This window comes from Petromyzon marinus, unplaced genomic scaffold (genome assembly GCF_048934315.1).
Source record: "Petromyzon marinus isolate PM22_M1 ecotype Great Lakes invasive population unplaced genomic scaffold, UKy_Petmar_22M1.pri1.0 PM_Scaffold_183, whole genome shotgun sequence".
NCBI classification, from domain to species: domain Eukaryota; kingdom Metazoa; phylum Chordata; class Hyperoartia; order Petromyzontiformes; family Petromyzontidae; genus Petromyzon; species Petromyzon marinus.
Genome location: NW_027423150.1, coordinates 141225 through 168535, shown reverse-complemented (window position 1 = coordinate 168535; position 27311 = coordinate 141225). Strand labels below are relative to the sequence as shown.

Sequence of the window (27311 nt, the reverse complement as noted above, 5' to 3'; positions counted from 1 at the left end):
GATTCTGTAGCCGATGACAGTGGGCCTGTCGCTTTTTCTCAACCATCCTGAACACCTCCTCTGTCAGCCAGCGTCTCTGGGGAGGTCTGGACTGCGTACCCAAAGCAGCCATTGCAGCTGCATGAGTCACAGTCCTAAACCTCGCCCATTTACCCTCGACATCAGGAGGAGTCAGGGACGATTCCAATCCCAGCCGCAAGCGATGATGAAATTCTCGCTTGCAACTTTCATCAGATAACTGAGACCGGGCCACTTTAGGTTGGAATGGGGTCCTGGGTGTACACCCACCACCGGAGTGGAAGAATGGCAGGCGCATCTTACAGATGACTAGTCGATGGTCAGAGGGCAGATCAGCTCCACGGTAGGTCCTGGTGTCAAGGACATGGGCTCGCATCCGCTGGTCCGTCACTATGTAGTCCAGCAGATGTTCTTGCTTGGACCCGGCATGCATCCATGATGTTGTGTGGATGCGCCGATGCCGGAACAGCGTGTTGGTAATTACAAGCCCATGGGCTGCACAAAAATCTAGCAGCCTCCTACCGTTGTTATTGAGCTGATCTGGCCCATGCCCTCCAATCACTCCAGACCAGGTGCCAGTATCATGACCAACTCGGGCATTGAAGCCACCCAACATGATGACTCTATCCCGAGGGGCCACTTTAGCCAGCACCTGTGACAGGAGGTGATAGAAGGCATCTGACTCATCGGCTTTGCCTGCATCCCTCCACGGATGTTCATCTTCGGTGGGGGCATAAGTAACCACGACCACCGCTCCTCGCCTCCGGTTGATGGGAAGGCGAGCCCAAAGTAGCCTGGGGCTTACAGCTTCCCACACCTCACCGCCACGCTCCCACGCCACCCCTTCACTCTTTTGTTCAAAAGAAGAGCCACACCCTGTTGTTTAGCAGTCTGCTGCCCCGAGTAGAGGACTGTCCACCCCTCATGGTGGCAGGAGCCAGAGCCGGTCCACCGGACCTCCTGAATGCCACATAGATCCAGGCGGTACCGGTCCAGCTCCCGACAGAGGAGTGGCAGCCTCTCCTCCGCAGTGAGCGTTCGAACATTCCACGTGGCCACCCGTAGTGGCTTTTCGTTGTTTCTGGAGGAGCCCCGAGGGTAGATATTCAATCTCCTGGCTCCGCCATTTGGGGTTTGGCCAGGAGACGTCATAGACGCCTGGCCCCCCGGGGCCTCCGGCACAAGCTTATTAGTTACATATTTAAGTTTAACTCGTGGTTTAGTGGTAATTAATTGAAGGTGGAGGGGTTACCAGCCCCTCGCCCCCGTCCAGAGCCCCCGTTAAGCCCCTGTGGTGGTCACAGACGCCATGAGGGGAGGAGCCAATAAAAATTGGACCTCCCCCCACAGCACTGTCCACGACAGAGTTGCCCGTCCGGCACCGCGAGGAGGTAGGGGGTTGTTTTGCCACAGACACACACAGTCACACACAGACACAGACACACACACACACACAGACACACACACACACAGTCACACACACACACACAGTCACACGCAGACACACACACAGACACAAACACAGACACACACACAGACACACACACAATTGCATGTGTTTGCGTATGTGTCTGTGTGTGCATGTCTGTGTGTGTGTGTCTCTGGACAAAGTCTGATCTGCACAAAGTCTGATCTGGGCAAGGTCCCACCGGTGAGCTCCTCCGGCAGGCAAGGCTGCGATGGCTGGGTCATGTAGCCCGCATGCCCAGCCACCGCATGCCGAAACAGCTTTTGTTTGGCCGGATTGAGGGGGCTAAACGGGCGCGGCACGGGCTAGAGAAGAGATGGAGTGATGGGTGGATGGGTGGGTTGGTGAGTGGGTGGGTGAGTGGGTGAGTGAGTGGGTGGGTGGGTGGGTGAGTGGGTGGGTGAGTGAGTGGGTGGGTGAGTGTGTGAGTGGGTGGGTGAGTGTGTGAGTGGGTGGGTGAGTGGGTGGGTGGGTGAGTGAGTGAGTGGGTGAGTGGGTGGGTGGGTGGGTGAGTGAGTGAGTGGGTAGGTGGGTGGGTGGGTGAGTGGGTGGGTGAGTGGGTGGGTGGGTGAGTGTGTGAGTGGGTGGGTGAGTGGGTGAGTGGGTGGGTGAGTGGGTGGGTGGATGAGTGGGTGAGTGAGTGGCATGGGCTAGAGAAGAGATGGAGTGACGTGGTACAGGAGGACGTGGAGCTGAGTGGACTTACCGATGACCGGTACCAGCGGTGTCAAGATCGGCCTCTGAGGAGGAGGCTCGTGAAGGACGCTGCTACTGGGGCTAGTGCCAGGCTAGGTGCACTCTGAGGTCACTGGGCAGTTGGAGGCAGTCGCCCTCCAGCAACAACGGAAAGCGGAGGAGCGGCGCTCACAACAACGAGCGGAGCGCCGGGTGGCTAAAGCACAGCAAGTTGGCTCAGTAGGGGGCACAGGTGGTGCATCTGCACCTAGCCTGGCACAGCAGTCAACCCATGGCACCTGCTGGGTCTGTCACGTGACCTCCTCCTGGTGCACCTAGCCTGGCACAGCAGAGGACAACCCATGGCTACCTGCTGGGTCTGTCACGTGACCTCCTCCTGGTGCACCTAGCCTGGCACAGCAGCGGTCAACCCATGGCTACCTGCTGGGTCTGTCACGTGACCTCCTCCTGGTGCACCTAGCCTGGCACTCACTGGGAGGGCTGTACAGGGGATGGTTGATGTAGTAGGCGAGGTAAGCAGCAAATCCCCAGTAGTAAAAGCAGTTCTGGGAGACACACAGAGACACACAGAGAGACACACAGAGACACACACACAGAGACACACACAGTGACACACATACAGTGACACACAGTCACACAGTGACACACAGAGACACACACACAGAGACACACACACAGTGACACACACACACAGTGAAACACACACAGTGACACACACACACAGTGAAACACACACAGTGACACACACAGTGACACACAGTGATACACAGTGATACACACAGTGACACAGAGACACACAGTGATACACACAGTGATACACAGAGACACACAGAGACACACAGTGATACACACAGTGACACACAGAGACACACAGTGATACACACAGTGACACACAGAGACACACAGTGATACACACAGCGACACACACACACAGTGACACACAGTGACACACAGAGACACACAGAGACACACAGAGACACACACAGAGACACACAGAGACACACAGTCACACACACAGTCACACACACAGAGACACACAGTGATACACACAGTGACACACAGAGACACACAGTGATACACACAGTCACACACACACAGAGACACACAGAGACACACACACAGTCACACACAGTCACACACACACACAGGGACACACAGAGACACACACACAGTCACACACAGTCACACACAGAGACACACACACAGAGACACACACACAGAGACACACACAGTGACACACACACACAGTGACACACACACAGTGACAGACAGTGACACACAGAGAGACACAGTCACACACACACAGTCACACAGTGACACACACAGAGACACACAGAGACACACAGTCACACACACAGAGACACACACACAGTGACACACACACACAGACACACAGTTACACACAGAGACACACAGAGACACACAGTGATACACACACACAGTCACACACAATCACACAGTGGCACACAGACGCACAGTGTGACACACACAAACAGTGACACACACACAGTGACACACATTGACACACAGTGACACACACACACAGTCACAGAGTCACACACACAGAGACACACAGTCACACACACACACAGAGACACACACACAGAGACACACAGAGACACACAGAAACACACAGTGATACACACACACACAGTCACACAGTCACACAGTGACACACACACACACAGTGACACACAGAGACACACAGAGACACACACACAGACACACACACAGACACACACAGTCACACAGTGACACACAGAGACACACACACAGTGACACACATACACAGTGAAACACACACAGTGAAACACACACACAGTGACACACACACAGTGACACACACAGTGACACACACAGTGAAACACACACAGTGACACACACACACACAGTGAAACACACACACAATGACACACACACACAGTCACACACACAGTGACACACACAGTGACACACAGTCACACAGTGACACACACAGTGACACACACACAGTAAAACACACACACAGTCACACACACACAGTGACACACACAGTCACACACACAGTGACACACACAGTGACACACACAGTGACACACACACACAGTGACACACACAGAGACACACTCAGTGACACACACACACAGTCACACACAGTGACACACACACACAGTCACACACACACATAGTGACACACACACAGTGACACACACAGAGACACACACAGTGACACACACACACAGTGACACACACACACAGTGACACACACACACAGAGACACACACACACAGAGACACACACAGAGACACACACAGTGACACACACAGTGACACACACACAGTGACACACACAGAGACACACACAGTGACACACACACACACAGTGACACACACAGTGACACACACACAGTGACACACACAGTGAAACACACACACAGTCACACACACAGTGACACACACAGTGACACACACACACACACAGTCACACACACACAGTGACACACACACACAGTGACACACACACAGTGACACACACAGTGACACACACACACAGAGACACACACAGAGACACACACAGTGACACACACAGTGACACACACACACAGTGACACACACAGTGACACACACACACAGTGACACACACAGTGATACACACAGTAACACACACACACACAGTGATACACACACAGAGACACACAGAGTGACACACACACACAGTCACACACAGTGACACACACACACAGTCACACACACACAGTGACCCACACAGTCACACACACAGTGACACACACAGTGACACACACACAGTGACACACACAGTGACACACACAGAGACACACACAGTGGCACACACACACAGTCACACACAGTGACACACACAAACAGTCACACACCCAGTGACACAAACACAGTGACACACACAGAGACACACACAGTGACACACACACACAGTGACACACACACACAGTGACACACACACACAGAGACACACACAGTGACACACACAGTGACACACACACACAGAGACACACACAGTGACACACACACATAGTGATACACACAGTGAAACACAACAAAGACAAAGACAAACACAGTGACACACACAGTGACACACACAGAGACACACACAGTGACACACAGTGACACACACACAGTGACACACACAGTGACACACACACAGTGACACACACAGTGACACACACAGAGTGAAACACACACACAGTGACACACACACAGTGACACACACAGTGAAACACACACACAGTCACACACACACAGTGACACAAACAGTGACACACACACAGTCACACACACACAGTGACACACACACACAGTGACACACACACACAGTGACACACACAGTGACACACACACAGAGACACACACAGAGACACACACAGTGACACACACAGTGACACACACAGTAACTGACACACACAGTGACACACACAGTAACACACACACACAGTGATACACACACAGTGACACACACACAGTGACACACACAGTGACACACACAGTCACACACACACAGTGACACACACAGTGACACACACACACATAGTGACACACACACACATAGTGACACACACAGTGACACACACACACAGTGACACACACAGTCACACACACAGTGACACACACACACAGTGACACACACACACAGACACACACAGTCACACACACAGTAACACACACACACAGTCACACACACACACACAGTCACGCACACACACAGTGACACACACAGTGACAAACACAGTCACACACACACACAGTCACACACACACACAGTCACACACACACACAGTCACACACACACAGTCACACACACACACAGTCACACACACACACAGTCACACACACAGTCACACACACAGTCACACACACACACAGTCGCACACACACACAGTCACACACACACACGGTGACACACACAGTCACACACACACAGTAACACACACACAGTCACACGCACACACAGTCACACGCACACACAGTCACACATACACACACAGTCACACACACAGTCAAACACACAGTCAAACACACACACACAGTCAAACACACACACACAGTCACACACACAGTCACACACACACACATAGTCACACACACACATATAGTCACACACACACGCACACAGTCACACACACACGCACCCAGTCACACACACGCACACACAGTCACACACACACACACAGTCACACACACACGCACACAGTGACACATACACACACACACAGACACACACACACACACAGACACACACAGACACACACAGTCACAGTCACACACACATACATACACACACTCACACAGACACACACACACAGTCACGTACACACATACACACACAGAGACATACACACAGACACACACACAAACAGACACACACACAGACACAAACACACAGTGACACACACACACAGTCACACACACACAGTGACACACACACACAGTGACACACACACAGTCACACACACACACAGTGACACACACACACAGTGACACACACACAGTCACACACACAGTGACACACACACAGTGACACACACACAGTCACACACACAGTCACACACACAGTCACACACACACACACACGTCACACACACACATCACACACACACACGTCACACACACACACGTCACACACACACACACGTCACACACACATACACACACACAGTGACACACACACAGTCACACACACAGTCACACACACACAGTGACACACACACACACAGTCACACACACAGTGACACACACACACAGTGACACACACACACAGTGACACGCACACACAGTCACACACACAGTCACAGTTACACACACACACAGTCACACACACACAGTCACACACAGTCACACACACACAGTCACACACACACAGTCAAACACACACACACAGTCAAACACACACACACAGTCACACACACACAGTCACACACACACATAGTCACACACACACACATAGTCACACTCACACGAACACAGTCACACATACACACAGTCACACACACGCACACAGTCACACACACACACAGTCACACACACACAGTGACACATACACACAGTGACACATACACACACACAAACACACACACAGACACATACACACACAGACACACACACAGTCACAGTCACACGCACACATACACACACTCACACAGTCACATACACACATACACACACATACACACTGAGACATACACACACACACAGACACACACACAAACACAGTCACAGACACACACACAGACACACACACAGACACACACACAGACACACACACAGACACACACAGACGCACATACACACATATACACACAGAAACATACACACAGACACAAACACAGACACACACAGACAGACAGATACACACACACTAATCCACTGACTCACCCACTCACCCACTCACTCACTCACCCACCCAGCCACTCACTCACCCACCCACTCACTCACTCACCAACTCACTCACTCACTAATCCACTCACCCACTCACTCACCCACTCCTGTAGACCAGGCGAGGTGGTCAACGTCTACCACGACCTCCTGTAGACCAGGCGAGGTGGTCAACATCTACCACGACCTCCTGTAGACCAGGCGAGGTGGTCAACATCTACCACCACGACCTCCTGTAGACCAGGCGAGGTGGTCAACATCTACCACAACCTCCTGTAGACCAGGCGAGGTGGTCAACGTCTACCACGACCTCCTGTAGACCAGGCGAGGTGGTCAACATCTACCACGACCTCCTGTAGACCAGGCGAGGTGGTCAACATCTACCACGACCTCCTGTAGACCAGGCGAGGTGGTCAACATCTACCACGACCTCCTGTAGACCAGGCGAGGTGGTCAACATCTACCACGACCTCCTGTAGACCAGGCGAGGTGGTCAACATCTACCACGACCTCGTGGACCAGGCGAGGTGGTCAACATCTACCACAACCTCCTGTAGACCAGGCGAGGTGGTCAACATCTACCACGACCTCCTGTAGACCTGGCGAGGTGGTCAACATCTACCACGACCTCCTGTAGACCAGGCGAGGTGGTCAACGTCTACCACGACCTCCTGTAGACCAGGCGAGGTGGTCAACATCTACCACGACCTCCTGTAGACCAGGCGACGTGGTCAACATCTACCACGACCTCCTGTAGACCAGGCGAGGTGGTCAACATCTACCACGACCTCCTGTGGACCAGGCGAGGTGGTCAACATCTACCACGACCTCCTGTAGACCAGGCGAGGTGGTCAACATCTACCACGACCTCCTGTAGACCAGGCGAGGTGGTCAACGTCTACCACGACCTCCTGTAGACCAGGCGAGGTGGTCAACGTCTACCACGACCTCCTGTAGACCAGGCGAGGTGGTCAACATCTACCACGACCTCCTGTGGACCAGGCGAGGTGGTCAACATCTACCACAACCTCCTGTAGACCAAGCCAGGTGGTCAACGTCTACCACGACCTCCTGCAGACCAGGCGAGGTGGTCAACATCTACCACGACCTCCTGTAGACCAGGCGAGGTGGTCAACGTCTACCACGACCTCCTGTAGACCAGGCGAGGTGGTCAACATCTACCACGACCTCCTGTAGACCAGGCGACGTGGTCAACATCTACCACGACCTCCTGTAGACCAGGCGAGGTGGTCAACATCTACCACGACCTCCTGTGGACCAGGCGAGGTGGTCAACATCTACCACGACCTCCTGTGGACCAGGCGAGGTGGTCAACATCTACCACGACCTCCTGTAGACCAGGCGAGGTGGTCAACATCTACCACGACCTCCTGTGGACCAGGCGAGGTGGTCAACATCTACCACGACCTCCTGTAGACCAGGCGAGGTGGTCAACATCTACCACGACCTCCTGTAGACCAGGCGAGGTGGTCAACATCTACCACGACCTCCTGTAAACCAAGCCAGGTGGTCAACGTCTACCACGACCTCCTGTAGACCAGGCGAGGTGGTCAACATCTACCACCACCTCCTGTAGACCAGGCGAGGTAGTCAACGTCTACCACGACCTCCTGCAGACCAGGCGAGGTGGTCAACATCTACCATGACCTCCTGTAGACCAGGCGAGGTGGTCAACGTCTACCACGACCTCCTGTAGACCAGGCGAGGTGGTCAACATCTACCACGACCTCCTGTAGACCAGGCGAGGTGGTCAACATCTACCACGACCTCCTGTAGACCAGGCGAGGTGGTCAACATCTACCACCTCCTGTAGACCAGGCGAGGTGGTCAACATCTACCACGACCTCCTGTAGACCAGGCGAGGTGGTCAACATCTACCACGACCTCCTGTAGACCAGGCGAGGTGGTCAACATCTACCACGACCTCCTGTAGACCAGGCGAGGTGGTCAACATCTACCACGACCTCCTGTGTACCAGGTGAGGTGGTCAACATCCACCACGAACCTCCTGTAGACCAGACGAGGTGGTCAACATCTACCACGACCTCCAGTAGACCAGGCGAGGTGGTCAACATCTACCACGACCTCCTGTAGACCAGGCGAGGTGGTCAACATCTACCACCTCCTGTAGACCAGGCGAGGTGGTCAACATCTACCACGACCTCCTGTAGACCAGGCGAGGTGGTCAACATCTACCACCTCCTGTAGACCAGGCGAGGTGGTCAACATCTACCACGACCTCCTGTAGACCAGGCGAGGTGGTCAACATCTACCACGACCTCCTGTAGACCAGGTGAGGTGGTCAACATCTACCACGACCTCCTGTAGACCAGGCGAGATGGTCAACATCTACCACGACCTCCTGTAGACCAGGCGAGGTGGTCAACATCTACCACGACCTCCTGTAGACCAGGCGAGGTGGTCAACGTCTACCACGACCTCCTGTAGACCAGGCGAGGTGGTGAACATCTACCACGACCTCCTGTAGACCAGGCGAGGTGGTCAACGTCTACCACGACCTCCTGTAGACCAGGCGAGGTGGTCAACATCTACCACGACCTCCTGTAGACCAGGCGAGGTGGTCAACATCTACCACGACCTCCTGTAGACCAGGCGAGGTGGTGAACATCTACCACGACCTCCTGTAGACCAGGCGAGGTGGTCAACGTCTACCACGACCTCCTGTAGACCAGGCGAGGTGGTCAACATCTACCACGACCTCCTGTAGACCAGGCGAGGTGGTCAACATCTACCACGACCTCCTGTAGACCAGGCGAGGTGGTCAACATCTACCACGACCTCCTGTAGACCAGGCGAGGTGGTCAACGTCTACCACGACCTCCTGTAGACCAGGCGAGGTGGTCAACATCTACCACGACCTCCTGTAGACCAGGCGAGGTGGTCAACGTCTACCACGACCTCCCGTAGACCAGGCGAGGTGGTCAACATCTACCACGACCTCCTGTAGACCAGGCGAGGTGGTCAACATCTACCACGACCTCCTGTAGACCAGGCGAGGTGGTCAACGTCTACCACGACCTCCCGTAGACCAGGCGAGGTGGTCAACATCTACCACGACCTCCTGTAGACCAGGCGAGGTGGTCAACGTCTACCACGACCTCCTGTAGACCAGGCGAGGTGGTCAACATCTACCACGACCTCCCGTAGACCAGGCGAGGTGGTCAACATCTACCACGACCTCCTGTAGACCAGGCGAGGTGGTCAACATCTACCACGACCTCCTGTAGACCAGGCGAGGTGGTCAACATCTACCACGACCTCCTGTAGACCAGGCGAGGTGGTCAACATCTACCACGACCTCCTGTAGACCAGGCGAGGTGGTCAACGTCTACCACGACCTCCCGTAGACCAGGCGAGGTGGTCAACATCTACCACGACCTCCTGTAGACCAGGCGAGGTGGTCAACATCTACCACGACCTCCCGTAGACCAGGCGAGGTGGTCAACATCTACCACGACCTCCTGTAGACCAGGCGAGGTGGTCAACGTCTACCACGACCTCCTGTAGACCAGGCGAGGTGGTCAACATCTACCACGACCTCCTGTAGACCAGGCGAGGTGGTCAACGTCTACCACGACCTCCCGTAGACCAGGCGAGGTGGTCAACATCTACCACGACCTCCTGTAGACCAGGCGAGGTGGTCAACATCTACCACGACCTCCTGTAGACCAGGCGAGGTCGTCAACATCTACCACGACCTCCCGTAGACCAGGCGAGGTGGTCAACATCTACCACGACCTCCTGTAGACCAGGCGAGGTGGTCAACATCTACCACGACCTCCTGTAGACCAGGCGAGGTGGTCAACGTCTACCACGGGGTGGCACCTTGAAGATGTTCCGGAGGGGCATCGTCCCGTGCGAGAAGCGGTGGACAAAGACCGTCTCCAGGAGGCGCTTTGCAAAGTGCAGCGAGTGGCAGAGACAGGCCAGGCTGGGTGGGGGGGAGGGCGGGGGGTGTGGAACAATGGAGGCAGAACAATGGAGGCAGAACAATGCACGCAGAACAATGGACGCAGAACAATGGACGCAGAACAATGGATGCAGAACAATGGACGCAGAACAATGCACGCAGAACAATGGACGCAGAACACCGCACGCGGAACAATCGACGCAGAACAATGGACAGAGATCAATGCACGTTCAACAATGGATGCAGAACAATGCACATAGAACAATGGACGCAGAACAATGGACGCAGAACAATGCACGCAGAACAATGGATGTAGAACAATGGACACAGAACAATGGATGCAGAACAATGGACGCACAACAATGCACGCAGAACAATGGACATAGAACAATGCACCCAGAACAATGCACGCAGAACAATGGACGCAGAACAATGGACGCAGAACAATGCACGCAGAACAATGGACGCCGAACAATGGACGCCGAACAATGGATGCCGAACAATGGATGCAGAACAATGGACGCAGAACAATGGACGCAGAACAATGGACGCAGAAAAATGGACGCAGAAAAATGGACGTAGAACAATGGACGCAGAACAATGGATGCAGAACAATGGACACAGAACAATGGACACGGAACAATGGACGCAGAAAAATGCACGCAGCTAGTGAGTGAGCTAGTGAGTGAGCGAGTTAGTGAGTGAGTGAGCTAGTGAGTGATCTAGTGAGTGAGTGAGCTAGTGAGCGAGTGAGCTAGTGAGTGAGCTAGTGAGTGAGCGAGTTAGTGAGTGAGTGAGCTAGTGAGTGAGTTAGTGAGTGAGTGAGCTAGTGAGCGAGTGAGCTAGTGAGTGAGCTAGTGAGTGAGTGAGTTAGTGAGTGAGCCTGTGAGTGAGATAGTGAGTGAGCCAGTGAGTGAGCGAGTTAGTGAGTGAGTGAGCTATTGAGTGAGTAAGTGAGTAAGTGAGCTAATGAGCTAGTGAGTGAGTAAGTGAGCTAGTGAGTGAGTGAGCTAGTGAGCTAGTAAGCTAGTGAGTGAGCTAGTGAGTGAGTGAGCAAGTGAGCTAGTGAGCTAGTCAGTGAGTGAGATAGTGAGTGAGCTAGTGAGTGAGCTAGTGAGTGAGTGAGTTAGTGAGTGAGTGAGATAGTGAGTGAGCTAGTGAGTGAGCTAGTGAGCTAGTGAGTGAGTTAGTGAGTGAGTGAGCTAGTGAGCTAGTGAGCGAGTGAGCTAGTGAGTGAGCTAGTGAGTGAGCTAGTGAGTGAGTGAGTTAGTGAGTGAGTGAGCTAGTGAGTGAGTTAGTGAGTGAGTGAGCTAGTGAGTGAGCTAGTGAGCGAGTGAGCTAGTGAGTGAGCTAGTGAGTGAGTGAGTTAGTGAGTGAGCTAGTGAGTGAGCTAGTGAGCTAGTGAGTGAGCGAGTTAGTGAGTGAGCTAGTGAGCTAGTGAGTGAGTAAGTGAGCTAGTGAGCTAGTGAGTGAGTAAGTGAGCTAGTGAGTGAGTGAGCTATTGAGCTAGTGAGTGAGCTAGTAAGCTAGTGAGTGAGCTAGTGAGTGAGCAAGTGAGCTAGTGAGTGAGTTAGTGAGTGAGTGAGCTAGTGAGTGAGCTAGTAAGCTAGTGAGTGAGCGAGCAAGTGAGCTAGTGAGCTAGCGAGTGAGTGAGCTAGTGAGTGAGTTAGTGAGCAAGTGAGCTAGTGAGCGAGTTAGTGAGTGAGTGAGTGAGCTAGTGAGTGAGTTAGTGAGTGAGTGAGCTAGTGAGCTAGTGAGCGAGTGAGCTAGTGAGTGAGCTAGTGAGTGAGCTAGTGAGTGAGTTAGTGAGTGAGTGAGCTAGTGAGTGAGCTAGTGAGTGAGCTAGTGAGCTAGTGAGTGAGCGAGTTAGTGAGTGAGTGAGTAAGTGAGCGAGCAAGTGAGCTAGTGAGCTAGCGAGTGAGTGAGCTAGTGAGTGAGTTAGTGAGCAAGTGAGCAAGTGAGTGAGCTAGAGAGTGAGTGAGTTAGTGAGTGAGCTAGTGAGTAAGTGAACTAGTGAGTGAGTGAGCTAGTGAGCGAGTGAGTCATTGAGCGAGTGAGTTAGTGAGTGAGCTAGTGAGTTAGTGAGCTAGTGAGTGAGGGAGCTAGTGAGCTAGTGAGTGAGTGAGCGAGTTAGTGAGCTAGTGAGTGAGATAGTGAGTGAGCGAGTGAGTGAGCGAGTGAACTAGTGAGTGAGTGAACTAGTGAGTGAGTGACTGAGCTAGTGAGTGAGCTAGTGAGTGAATGAGTGAGCGAGTGAGTGAGCGAGTGAGCGAGTGAGTGAGCGAGTGAGTGAGCTAGTGAGTGAGTGAGTTAGTGAGCGAGTTAGTGAGCTAGTGAGTGAGATAGTGAGTGAGCGAGTGAACTAGTGAGTGAGTGAACTAGTGAGTGAGTGAGCGAGTGAGTTAGTGAGTGAGCTAGTGAGTGAGCGAGTGAGCGAGTGAGTGAGCTAGTGAGTGAGTGAGTTAGTGAGCGAGTTAGTGAGCTAGTGAGTGAGATAGTGAGTGAGCGAGTGAACTAGTGAGTGAGTGAACTAGTGAGTGAGTGAGTGAGCTAGTGAGTGAGCTAATGAGTGAGCGAGTGAGTGAGCGAGTGAGCGAGCGAGTGAGCTAGTGAGTGAGCTAGTGAGTGAGCGAGTGAGTGAGCGAGTGAGTGAGCTAGTGAGTGAGTGAGTTAGTGAGCGAGTTAGTGAGCTAGTGAATTAGTGAGCGAGTTAGTGAGCTAGTGAGCTAGTGAGTGAGTTAGTGAGCGAGTTAGTGAGCTAGTGAGTGAGTGAGCGAGTTAGTGAGCTAGTGAGTGAGTGAGTTAGTGAGCGAGTTAGCGAGCTAGTGAATTAGTGAGCGAGTTAGTGAGCTAGTGAGCTAGTGAGTGAGTGAGTTAGTGAGCGAGTTAGTGAGCTAGTGAGCGAGTTAGTGAGCTAGTGAGCGAGTGAGTGAGCGAGTTAGTGAGCGAGTGAGTGGCTCACTGGACAACGAGGTGGGGGCTGGAGGTTTGGGGGGAGGTCGCTGTCCCGTAGATGAGGGCGGGGCGCAGGTAGAGGCCGAGGTAAATCAGCAGCGGGCCGGCGTACTCCGTCAGGAACACCTGGCCAGGCAGTTACTCCACTGAGCTTACACGATACACTACTACACTACACTATACACTACTACACTACACACTACACTACACTATACACTACTACACTATACACTACTACACTATACACTACTACACTACACTATACACTACTACACTATACACTACTACACTATACACTACTACACTATACACTACTACACTATACACTACTACTACACGATACACTACTACACTATACACTACTACACTATACTATACAGTACTACACTACACTATACACTACTACACTATACACTACTACACTATACACTACTACACTATACTATACACTACTACACTATACACTACTACACTATACTATACACTACTACACTATACTATACACTAATACACTATACACTACTACACTATACACTACTACACTATACACTACTACACTATACACTACTACACTACACTATACACTACTACACTACACTATACACTACTACACTACACTATACACTACTACACTATACACCACTACACTATACACTACTACACTATACACTACTATACTATACACTACTACACTATACTATACACTACTACACTATACACTACTACACTATACACTACTACACTATACACTACTACACTATACACTATTACACTACACTATACACTACTACACTATACTATACAGTACTACACTACACTATACACTATACACTACTACACTATACACTACTACACTATACACTACTACACTATACTATACACTACTACACTATACACTACTACACTATACTATACACTACTACACTATACTATACACTAATACACTATACACTACTACACTATACACTACTACACTATACACTACTACACTATACACTACTACACTACACTATACACTACTACACTACACTATACACTACTACACTACACTATACACTACTACACTATACACTACTACACTATACACCACTACACTATACACTACTACACTATACACTACTACACTATACACTACTACACTATACACTACTACACTATACACTACTACACTATACACTACTACACTATACACTACTACACTATACACCACTACACTATACACTACTACACTATACACTACTACACTATACACTACTATACTATACACTACTACACTATACACTACTACACTACACTATACACTACTACACTATACACTACTACACTATACACTACTACACTACACTATACACTACACTATACACTACTACACTATACTATACACTACACTATACACTACTACATTACACTATACACTACTACACTATACACTACTACACTATACACTACTACACTATACACTACTACACTATACACTACTACACTACACTATACACTACTACACTAATACACTTCACTATAAACTACTACACTAAACACTACTACACTAAACACTACTACACAATATACTACTACACTATAAACTACTACACTACTACACCATACACTACTACACCATACACTACTACACTATACACTACTACACTATACACTACACACTACTACACTATACACTACTACACTATACACTACTACACTACACTATACACTACTATACACTACTACACTATACACTACACTACTACACTATGCACTACTACACTATACACTACTACACTATACACTACTACACTATACACTACTACACTATACACTACTACACTATACACTACTACACTATACTATACACTACTACACTATACACTACTACACAATACACTACTACACTACACTATACACTACTACACTATACACTACTACACTATACACTACTAAACTATACACTACTACACTATACACTACTACACTATACACTACTACACTATACACTACTACACTACTACGCTATACACTACTACACTATACACTACTACACTATACACTACTACACTATACACTACTACACTATACACTACTACACTATACACTACTACACTATACACTATACTACTACACTACACTATACACTACTACACTATACACTACTACACTATACACTACTACACTATACACTACACTACTACACTATACACTACTACACTATACACTACTACACTATACACTACACTATACACTACTACACTATACACTACTACACTATACACTACTACACTATACACTACTACACTACACTATACACTACTACACTATACACTACTACACTGTACACTACACTATACACTACTACACTGTACACTACACTATACACTACTACACTATACACTACTACACTATACACTACTACACTATACACTACTACACTATACACTACTACAATATACACTACTACACTATACACTACTACAATATACACTACTACACTACACTATACACTACTACAATATACACTACTACACTATACACTACTACACTATACACTACTACACTACACTATACACTACTACACTACACTATACACTACTACACTACACTATACACTACTACACTATACACTACTACACTATACACTACTACACTATACACTACTACACTATACACTACTACACTACACTATACACTACTACACTATACACTACTACACTATACACTACTAGACTATACACTACTACACTACACTATACACTACTACACTATACACTACTACACTATACTACTACACTATACACTACTACACTATACACTACTACACTATACACTACTACACTACACTATACACTACTACACTACACTATACACTACTACACTATACACTACTACACTACACTATTACACTACACTATACACTACTACACTATACACTACTACACTATACACTACTACACTATACACTACTACACTATACACTACTACAATATACACTACTACACTATACACTACTACAATATACACTACTACACTACACTATACACTATACAATACTACACTATACACTACTACACTACACTATACACTACTACACTATACACTACTACACTATACACTACTACACTACACTATACACTACTACACTATACACTACTACACTATACACTACTACACTACACTATACACTACTACACTATACACTACTACACTATACACTACTACACTATACACTACTACACTATACACTACTACACTACACTATACACTACTACACTATACACTACTACACTATACACTACTACACTATACACTACTACACTATACACTACTACACTATACACTACTACACTACAATATACACTACTACACTATACACTACTACAATATACACTACTACACTACACTATACACTACTACAATATACACTATTACACTATACACTACTACACTACACTATACACTACTACACTACACTATACACTACTCACTGTGGTCCACGCGACCTGAGGTCCCAGGTCCCGCAGGTAAAGGGTCCCCTCGGAGCCGAGGGGAAGTCCCTCCAAGGTCTCCTCGTCGGCCAGGACGCGACCCCCTAGTCACAGAGACCCACAGACACAACACAGAGACCCACAGACTCACCACACAGAGACCCACAGATTCACCACACAGAGACCCATAGACTCACCACAGAGACCCATAGACTCACCACACAGAGACCCACAGACACAACACAGAGACCCATAGAGACCCAGAGACCCATAGACACCACACAGAGCCCCACAGATTCACCACACAGAGACCCATAGACTCACCACACAGAGACCCACAGACTCACCACACAGAGACCCACAGACTCACCACACAGAGACCCACAGATTCACCACACAGAGACCCATAGACTCACCACACAGAGACCCACAGACTTACCACACAGAGACCCACAGACTCACCACAGAGACCCACAGACTCACCACACAGAGACCCATAGAGACCCACAGACTCACCACACAGAGACCCACAGACACCACACAGAGACCCATAGAGACCCACAGACACCACACAGAGACCCACAGACACCACACAGAGACCCACAGACACCACAAAGAGACCCATAGAGACCCATAGACACCACACAGAGACCCACAGACTCACCACACAGAGAGACCCACAGACTCACCACAGAGACCCACAGACTCACCACACAGAGACCCATAGAGACCCATAGAGACCCATAGACACCACACAGAGACCCACAGACACCACACAGAGACCCACAGACTCACCACACAGAGACCCACAGACTCACCACACAGAGAGACCCACAGACTCACCACAGAGACCCACAGACTCACCACACAGAGACCCATAGAGACCCATAGAGACCCATAGACCCCACAAAGAGACCCACAGACATCACACAGAGACCCACAGACACCACACAGAGACCCACAGACTCACCACACAGAGACCCACAGACTCACCACACAGAGACCCACAGACTCACCACACAGAGACCCACAGACTCACCACACAGAGACCCACAGACTCACCACACAGAGACCCATAGAGACCCACAGACTCACCACACAGAGACCCATAGACACCACACAGAGACCCACAGACTCACCACACAGAGACCCACAGACTCACCACAGAGACCCACAGACTCACCACACAGAGACCCAGAGACCCACAGACTCACCACACAGAGACCCACAGACACCACACAGAGACCCATAGAGACCCACAGACACCACACAGAGACCCACAGACACCACACAGAGACCCACAGACACCACAAAGAGCCCCATAGAGACCCATAGACACCACACAGAGACCCACAGACACCACACAGAGACCCACAGATTCACCACACAGAGACCCACAGACTCACCACACAGAGAGACCCACAGACTCACCACAGAGACCCACAGACTCACCACACAGAGACCCATAGAGACCCATAGAGACCCATAGACACCACACAGAGACCCACAGACACCACACAGAGACCCACAGACTCACCACACAGAGACCCACAGACTCACCACACAGAGAGACCCACAGACTCACCACAGAGACCCACAAACTCACCACACAGAGACCCATAGAGACCCATAGAGACCCATAGACCCCACAAAGAGACCCACAGACATCACACAGAGACCCACAGACACCACACAGAGACCCACAGACTCACCACACAGAGACCCACAGACTCACCACACAGAGACCCACAGACTCACCACACAGAGACCCACAGACTCACCACACAGAGACCCACAGACTCACCACACAGAGACCCATAGAGACCCATAGACTCACCACACAGAGACCCACAGAGACTCACAGAGACCCACAGAGACACAGAGACACACAGAGGCTCACAGAGACCCACAGAGACTCACAGAGACCCACAGAGACTTACAGAGACTCACAGAGACCCACAGAGACCCACAGAGACAGAGACCCACAGAGACTCACAGAGACCCACAGAGACTCACAGAGACTCACAGAGACCCACAGAGACCCACAGAGACCCACAGAGATTTACAAAAACCCACAGAGACCCACAGAAACCCACAGAAACCCAAAGAGACACACATAGACTCACAGAGACCGACAGAGACACACAGAGACCCACAGAGACTCACAGAGACTCACTGAGACCCACAGAGACTCACAGAGACCAACAGAAACCGACAGAGACTCACAGAAACCCACAGAGAACCACAGAGACAGACAGAGACCCACAGAGACTCACAGAGACTCACAGAGACCCACAGAGACTCACAGAGACAGAGACCCATAGAGACTCACAGAGACACACAGAGACACACAGAGACTCACAGAGACACACAGAGACTGACAGAGACCCACAGAGACCCACAGAGACAGAGACCCATAGAGACTCACAGAGACCCACAGAGACTCACAGAGACAAACAGAGACCCACAGAGACTCACAGAGACACACAGAGACCCACAGAGACACACAGAGACTCACAGAGACAAACAGAGACCCACAGAGACTCACAGAGACACACAGAGACTCACTGAGACCCACAGAGACTCACAGAGACTCACAGAGACTGACAGAGACCCACAGAGACCCACAGAGACAGAGACCCATAGAGACTCACAGAGACCCACAGAGACTCACAGAGACAAACAGAGACCCACAGAGACTCACAGAGACACACAGAGACCCACAGAGACACACAGAGACTCACAGAGACAAACAGAGACCCACAGAGACTCACAGAGACACACAGAGACTCACAGAGACTCACTGAGACCCACAGAGACTCACAGAGACCCACAGAGACCCACAGAGACTCACAGAGACCCACAGAGACTCACAGAGACTCACAGAGACCCGCAGAGACCCACAGAGACCCACAGAGACTCACAGAGACCCACAGAGACCCACAGAGACTCAAAGAGACTTACAGAGACCCACACAGACTCACAGAGACCCACAGAGACTCACAGAGACTAACAGAGACCCACAGATACTCACAGAGACCCGCAGAGACCCGCAGAGACCCACAGAGACTCACTGAGACCCAAAGAGACCCACAGAGACCAAAAGAGACCCACAAAGACCCACAGAGACCCACAGAGACCCACAGAGACTCACAGAGACCCACAGAGACTTACAGAGACTCACAGAGACTCACAGAGACCCACAGAGACCCACAGAGACTCACAGAGACCCACAGAGACCCACAGAGACTCACAGAGACTCACAGAGACCCACACAGACTCACAGAGACCCACAGAGACTCACAGAGACTCACAGAGACCCACAGATACTCACAGAGACCCGCAGAGACCCGCAGAGACCCACAGAGACTCACTGAGACCCAAAGAGACCCACAGAGACCAAAAGAGACCCACAAAGACCCACAGAGACCCACAGAGACCCACAGAGACTGACAGAGACTCACAGAGACCCACAGAGACTCACAGAGACCCACAGAGACTCACAGAGACCCACAGAGACTCACAGAGACTGACAGAGACTCACAGAGACCCACAGAGACTCACAGAGACCCACAGAGACTTACAGAGACACACAGAGACTCACAGAGACCCACAGAGACAAACAGAGACCCACAGAGACACATAGACTCACAGAGACCCACAGAGACCCACAGAGACCCACAGAGACACAAAGAGACACACAGAGAGTCAGAGACACACAGAGACACACAGAGACCCACAGAGACCCAAAGAGACCCACAGAGACCCACAGAGACCCACAGAGACTCACAGAGACACACAGAAACTCACAGAGACCCACAGAGACCCAAAGAGACACACAGAAACTCACAGAGACCCACAGAGACAATCAGAGACTCACAGAGACCCACAGAGACTCACAGAGACACACAGAGACAAACAGAGACTCACAGAGACACGCAGAGACTCACAGAGACCCACAGAGACACACAGAGACACACAGAGACCCACAGAGAAACACAGAGACCCACAGAGACACAAAGAGACACACAGAGAGTCAGAGACACACAGAGACACACAGAGACAGAGACCCATAGAGACTCACAGAGACCCACAGAGACTCACAGAGACAAACAGAGACCCACAGAGATTCACAGAGACACACAGAGACCCACAGAGACACACAGAGACTCACAGAGACAAACAGAGACCCACAGAGACTCACAGAGACACACAGAGACTCACAGAGACTCACTGAGACCCACAGAGACTAACAGAGACTCACAGAGACTGACAGAGACCCACAGAGACCCACAGAGACAGAGACCCATAGAGACTCACAGAGACCCACAGAGACTCACAGAGACAAACAGAGACCCACAGAGACTCACAGAGACACACAGAGACCCACAGAGACACACAGAGACTCACAGAGACAAACAGAGACCCACAGAGACTCACAGAGACACACAGAGACTCACAGAGACTCACTGAGACCCACAGAGACTCACAGAGACTCACAGAGACCCACAGAGACCCACAGAGACTCACAGAGACCCACAGAGACTCACAGAGACTCACAGAGACCCACAGAGACTCACAGAGACTCACAGAGACCCGCAGAGACCCACAGAGACCCACAGAGACTCACAGAGACCCACAGAGACCCACAGAGACTCAAAGAGACTCACAGAGACCCACACAGACTCACAGAGACCCACAGAGACTCACAGAGACTCACAGAGACCCACAGATACTCACAGAGACCCGCAGAGACCCGCAGAGACCCACAGAGACTCACTGAGACCCAAAGAGACCCACAGAGACCAAAAGAGACCCACAAAGACCCACAGAGACCCACAGAGACCCACAGAGACTCACAGAGACCCACAGAGACTTACAGAGACACACAGAGACTCACAGAGACTCACAGAGACCCACAGAGACCCACAGAGACTCACAGAGACCCACAGAGACCCACAGAGACTCACAGAGACTCACAGAGACCCACACAGACTCACAGAGACCCACAGAGACTCACAGAGACTCACAGAGACCCACAGAGACCCACAGAGACCCACAGAGACTGACAGAGACTCACAGAGACCCACAGAGACTCACAGAGACCCACAGAGACTCACAGAGACCCACAGAGACTCACAGAGACTGACAGAGACTCACAGAGACCCACAGAGACTCACAGAGACCCACAGAGACTTACAGAGACACACAGAGACTCACAGAGACCCACAGAGACAAACAGAGACCCACAGAGACACAGAGACTCACAGAGACCCACAGAGACCCACAGAGACCCACAGAGACACAAAGAGACACACAGGGAGTCAGAGACACACAGAGACACACAGAGACCCACAGAGACCCACAGAGACCCACAGAGACTCACAGAGACACACAGAAACTCACAGAGACCCACAGAGACCCAAAGAGACACACAGAAACTCACAGAGACCCACAGAGACCCACAGAGACTCACAGAGACCCACAGAGACTCACAGAGACACACAGAGACAAACAGAGACTCACAGAGACACGCAGAGACTCACAGAGACCCACAGAGACACACAGAGACACACAGAGACCCACAGAGAAACTCAGAGACCCACAGAGACACAAAGAGACACACAGAGAGTCAGAGACACACAGAGACACACAGAGACAGAGACCCATAGAGACTCACAGAGACCCACAGAGACTCACAGAGACAAACAGAGACCCACAGAGACTCACAGAGACACACAGAGACCCACAGAGACACACAGAGACTCACAGAGACAAACAGAGACCCACAGAGACTCACAGAGACACACAGAGACTCACAGAGACTCACAGAGACTCACTGAGACCCACAGAGACTAACAGAGACTCACAGAGACTGACAGAGACTGACAGAGACCCACAGAGACCCACAGAGACAGAGACCCATAGAGACTCACAGAGACCCACAGAGACTCACAGAGACAAACAGAGACCCACAGAGACTCACAGAGACACACAGAGACCCACAGAGACACACAGAGACTCACAGAGACAAACAGAGACCCACAGAGACTCACAGAGACACACAGAGACTCACAGAGACTCACTGAGACCCACAGAGACTCACAGAGACTCACAGAAACCCACAGAGACCCACAGAGACTCACAGAGACCCACAGAGACTCACAGAGACTCACAGAGACCCACAGAGACCCACAGAGACTCACAGAGACCCACAGAGACTCACAGAGACTCACAGAGACCCACAGAGACTCACAGAGACTCACAGAGACCCGCAGAGACCCACAGAGACCCACAGAGACTCACAGAGACCCACAGAGACCCACAGAGACTCAAAGAGACTCACAGAGACCCACACAGACTCACAGAGACCCACAGAGACTCACAGAGACTCACAGAGACCCACAGATACTCACAGAGACCCGCAGAGACCCGCAGAGACCCACAGAGACTCACTGAGACCCAAAGAGACCCACAGAGACCAAAAGAGACCCACAAAGACCCACAGAGACCCACAGAGACCCACAGAGACTCACAGAGACCCACAGAGACTTACAGAGACACACAGAGACTCACAGAGACTCACAGAGACCCACAGAGACCCACAGAGACTCACAGAGACCCACAGAGACCCACAGAGACTCACAGAGACTCACAGAGACCCACACAGACTCACAGAGACCCACAGAGACTCACAGAGACTCACAGAGACCCACAGAGACCCACAGAGACCCACAGAGACTGACAGAGACTCACAGAGACCCACAGAGACTCACAGAGACCCACAGAGACTCACAGAGACCCACAGAGACTCACAGAGACTGACAGAGACTCACAGAGACCCACAGAGACTCACAGAGACCCACAGAGACTTACAGAGACACACAGAGACTCACAGAGACCCACAGAGACAAACAGAGACCCACAGAGACACAGAGACTCACAGAGACCCACAGAGACCCACAGAGACCCACAGAGACACAAAGAGACACACAGGGAGTCAGAGACACACAGAGACACACAGAGACCCACAGAGACCCAAAGAGACCCACAGAGACCCACAGAGACCCACAGAGACTCACAGAGACACACAGAAACTCACAGAGACCCACAGAGACCCAAAGAGACACACAGAAACTCACAGAGACCCACAGAGACCCACAGAGACTCACAGAGACCCACAGAGACTCACAGAGACACACAGAGACAAACAGAGACTCACAGAGACACGCAGAGACTCACAGAGACCCACAGAGACACACAGAGACACACAGAGACCCACAGAGAAACACAGAGACCCACAGAGACACAAAGAGACACACAGAGAGTCAGAGACACACAGAGACACACAGAGACAGAGACCCATAGAGACTCACAGAGACCCACAGAGACTCACAGAGACAAACAGAGACCCACAGAGACTCACAGAGACACACAGAGACCCACAGAGACACACAGAGACTCACAGAGACAAACAGAGACCCACAGAGACTCACAGAGACACACAGAGACTCACAGAGACTCACAGAGACTCACTGAGACCCACAGAGACTAACAGAGACTCACAGAGACTGACAGAGACTGACAGAGACCCACAGAGACCCACAGAGACAGAGACCCATAGAGACTCACAGAGACCCACAGAGACTCACAGAGACAAACAGAGACCCACAGAGACTCACAGAGACACACAGAGACCCACAGAGACACACAGAGACTCACAGAGACAAACAGAGACCCACAGAGACTCACAGAGACACACAGAGACTCACAGAGACACACTGAGACCCACAGAGACTCACAGAGACTCACAGAAACCCACAGAGACCCACAGAGACTCACAGAGACCCACAGAGACTCACAGAGACTCACAGAGACCCACAGAGAATAACAGAGACTCACAGAGACCCGCAGAGACCCACAGAGACCCACAGAGACTCACAGAGACCCACAGAGACCCACACAGACTCACAGAGACCCACAGAGACTCACAGAGACTCACAGAGACCCACAGATACTCACAGAGACCCGCAGAGACCCGCAGAGACCCACAGAGACTCACTGAGACCCAAAGAGACCCACAGAGACCAAAAGAGACCCACAAAGACCCACAGAGACCCACAGAGACCCACAGAGACTCACAGAGACCCACAGAGACTTACAGAGACACACAGAGACTCACAGAGACTCACAGAGACCCACAGAGACCCACAGAGACTCACAGAGACCCACAGAGACCCACAGAGACTCACAGAGACTCACAGAGACCCACACAGACTCACAGAGACCCACAGAGACTCACAGAGACTCACAGAGACCCACAGATACTCACAGAGACCCGCATAGACCCGCAGAGACCCACAGAGACTCACTGAGACCCAAAGAGACCCACAGAGACCAAAAGAGACCCACAAAGACCCACAGAGACCCACAGAGACCCACAGAGACTGACAGAGACTCACAGAAACCCACAGAGACTCACAGAGACCCACAGAGACTCACAGAGACCCACAGAGACTCACAGAGACTGACAGAGACTCACAGAGACCCACAGAGACTCACAGAGACCCACAGAGACTTACAGAGACACACAGAGACTCACAGAGACCCACAGAGACCCACAGAGACACAAAGAGACACACAGAGAGTCAGAGACACACAGAGACACACAGAGACCCACAGAGACCCAAAGAGACCCACAGAGACCCACAGAGACCCACAGAGACTCACAGAGACACACAGAAACTCACAGAGACCCACAGAGACCCAAAGAGACACACAGAAACTCACAGAGACCCACAGAGACCCACAGAGACTCACAGAGACCCACAGAGACTCACAGAGACACACAGAGACAAACAGAGACTCACAGAGACACGCAGAGACTCACAGAGACCCACAGAGACACACAGAGACACACAGAGACCCACAGAGAAACACAGAGACCCACAGAGACACAAAGAGACACACAGAGAGTCAGAGACACACAGAGACACACAGAGACAGAGACCCATAGAGACTCACAGAGACCCACAGAGACTCACAGAGACAAACAGAGACCCACAGAGACTCACAGAGACACACAGAGACCCACAGAGACACACAGAGACTCACAGAGACAAACAGAGACCCACAGAGACTCACAGAGACACACAGAGACTCACAGAGACTCACAGAGACTCACTGAGACCCACAGAGACTAACAGAGACTCACAGAGACTGACAGAGACTGACAGAGACCCACAGAGACCCACAGAGACAGAGACCCATAGAGACTCACAGAGACCCACAGAGACTCACAGAGACAAACAGAGACCCACAGAGACTCACAGAGACACACAGAGACCCACAGAGACACACAGAGA

The 27311-nt window shown here is 50.9% G+C and overlaps 1 protein-coding gene across 2 annotated transcripts in view; it reads right to left on the bottom strand.

The window, feature by feature from the left end:
* Positions 1-27311, bottom strand: part of LOC116938392 (very-long-chain enoyl-CoA reductase) — a 68224-nt gene that overhangs the window by 15533 nt on the left and 25380 nt on the right. For both annotated transcript variants that reach the window (XM_076063763.1, XM_076063762.1), the window contains exons 5-8: positions 17947-18050; positions 14481-14599; positions 11434-11539; positions 2655-2727 (exon numbers count right to left, since the gene is read on the bottom strand). In XM_076063763.1, the coding sequence (XP_075919878.1) occupies positions 2655-2727; positions 11434-11539; positions 14481-14599; positions 17947-18050 (402 nt within the window). The remainder of the gene's footprint in view (positions 1-2654; positions 2728-11433; positions 11540-14480; positions 14600-17946; positions 18051-27311) is intronic.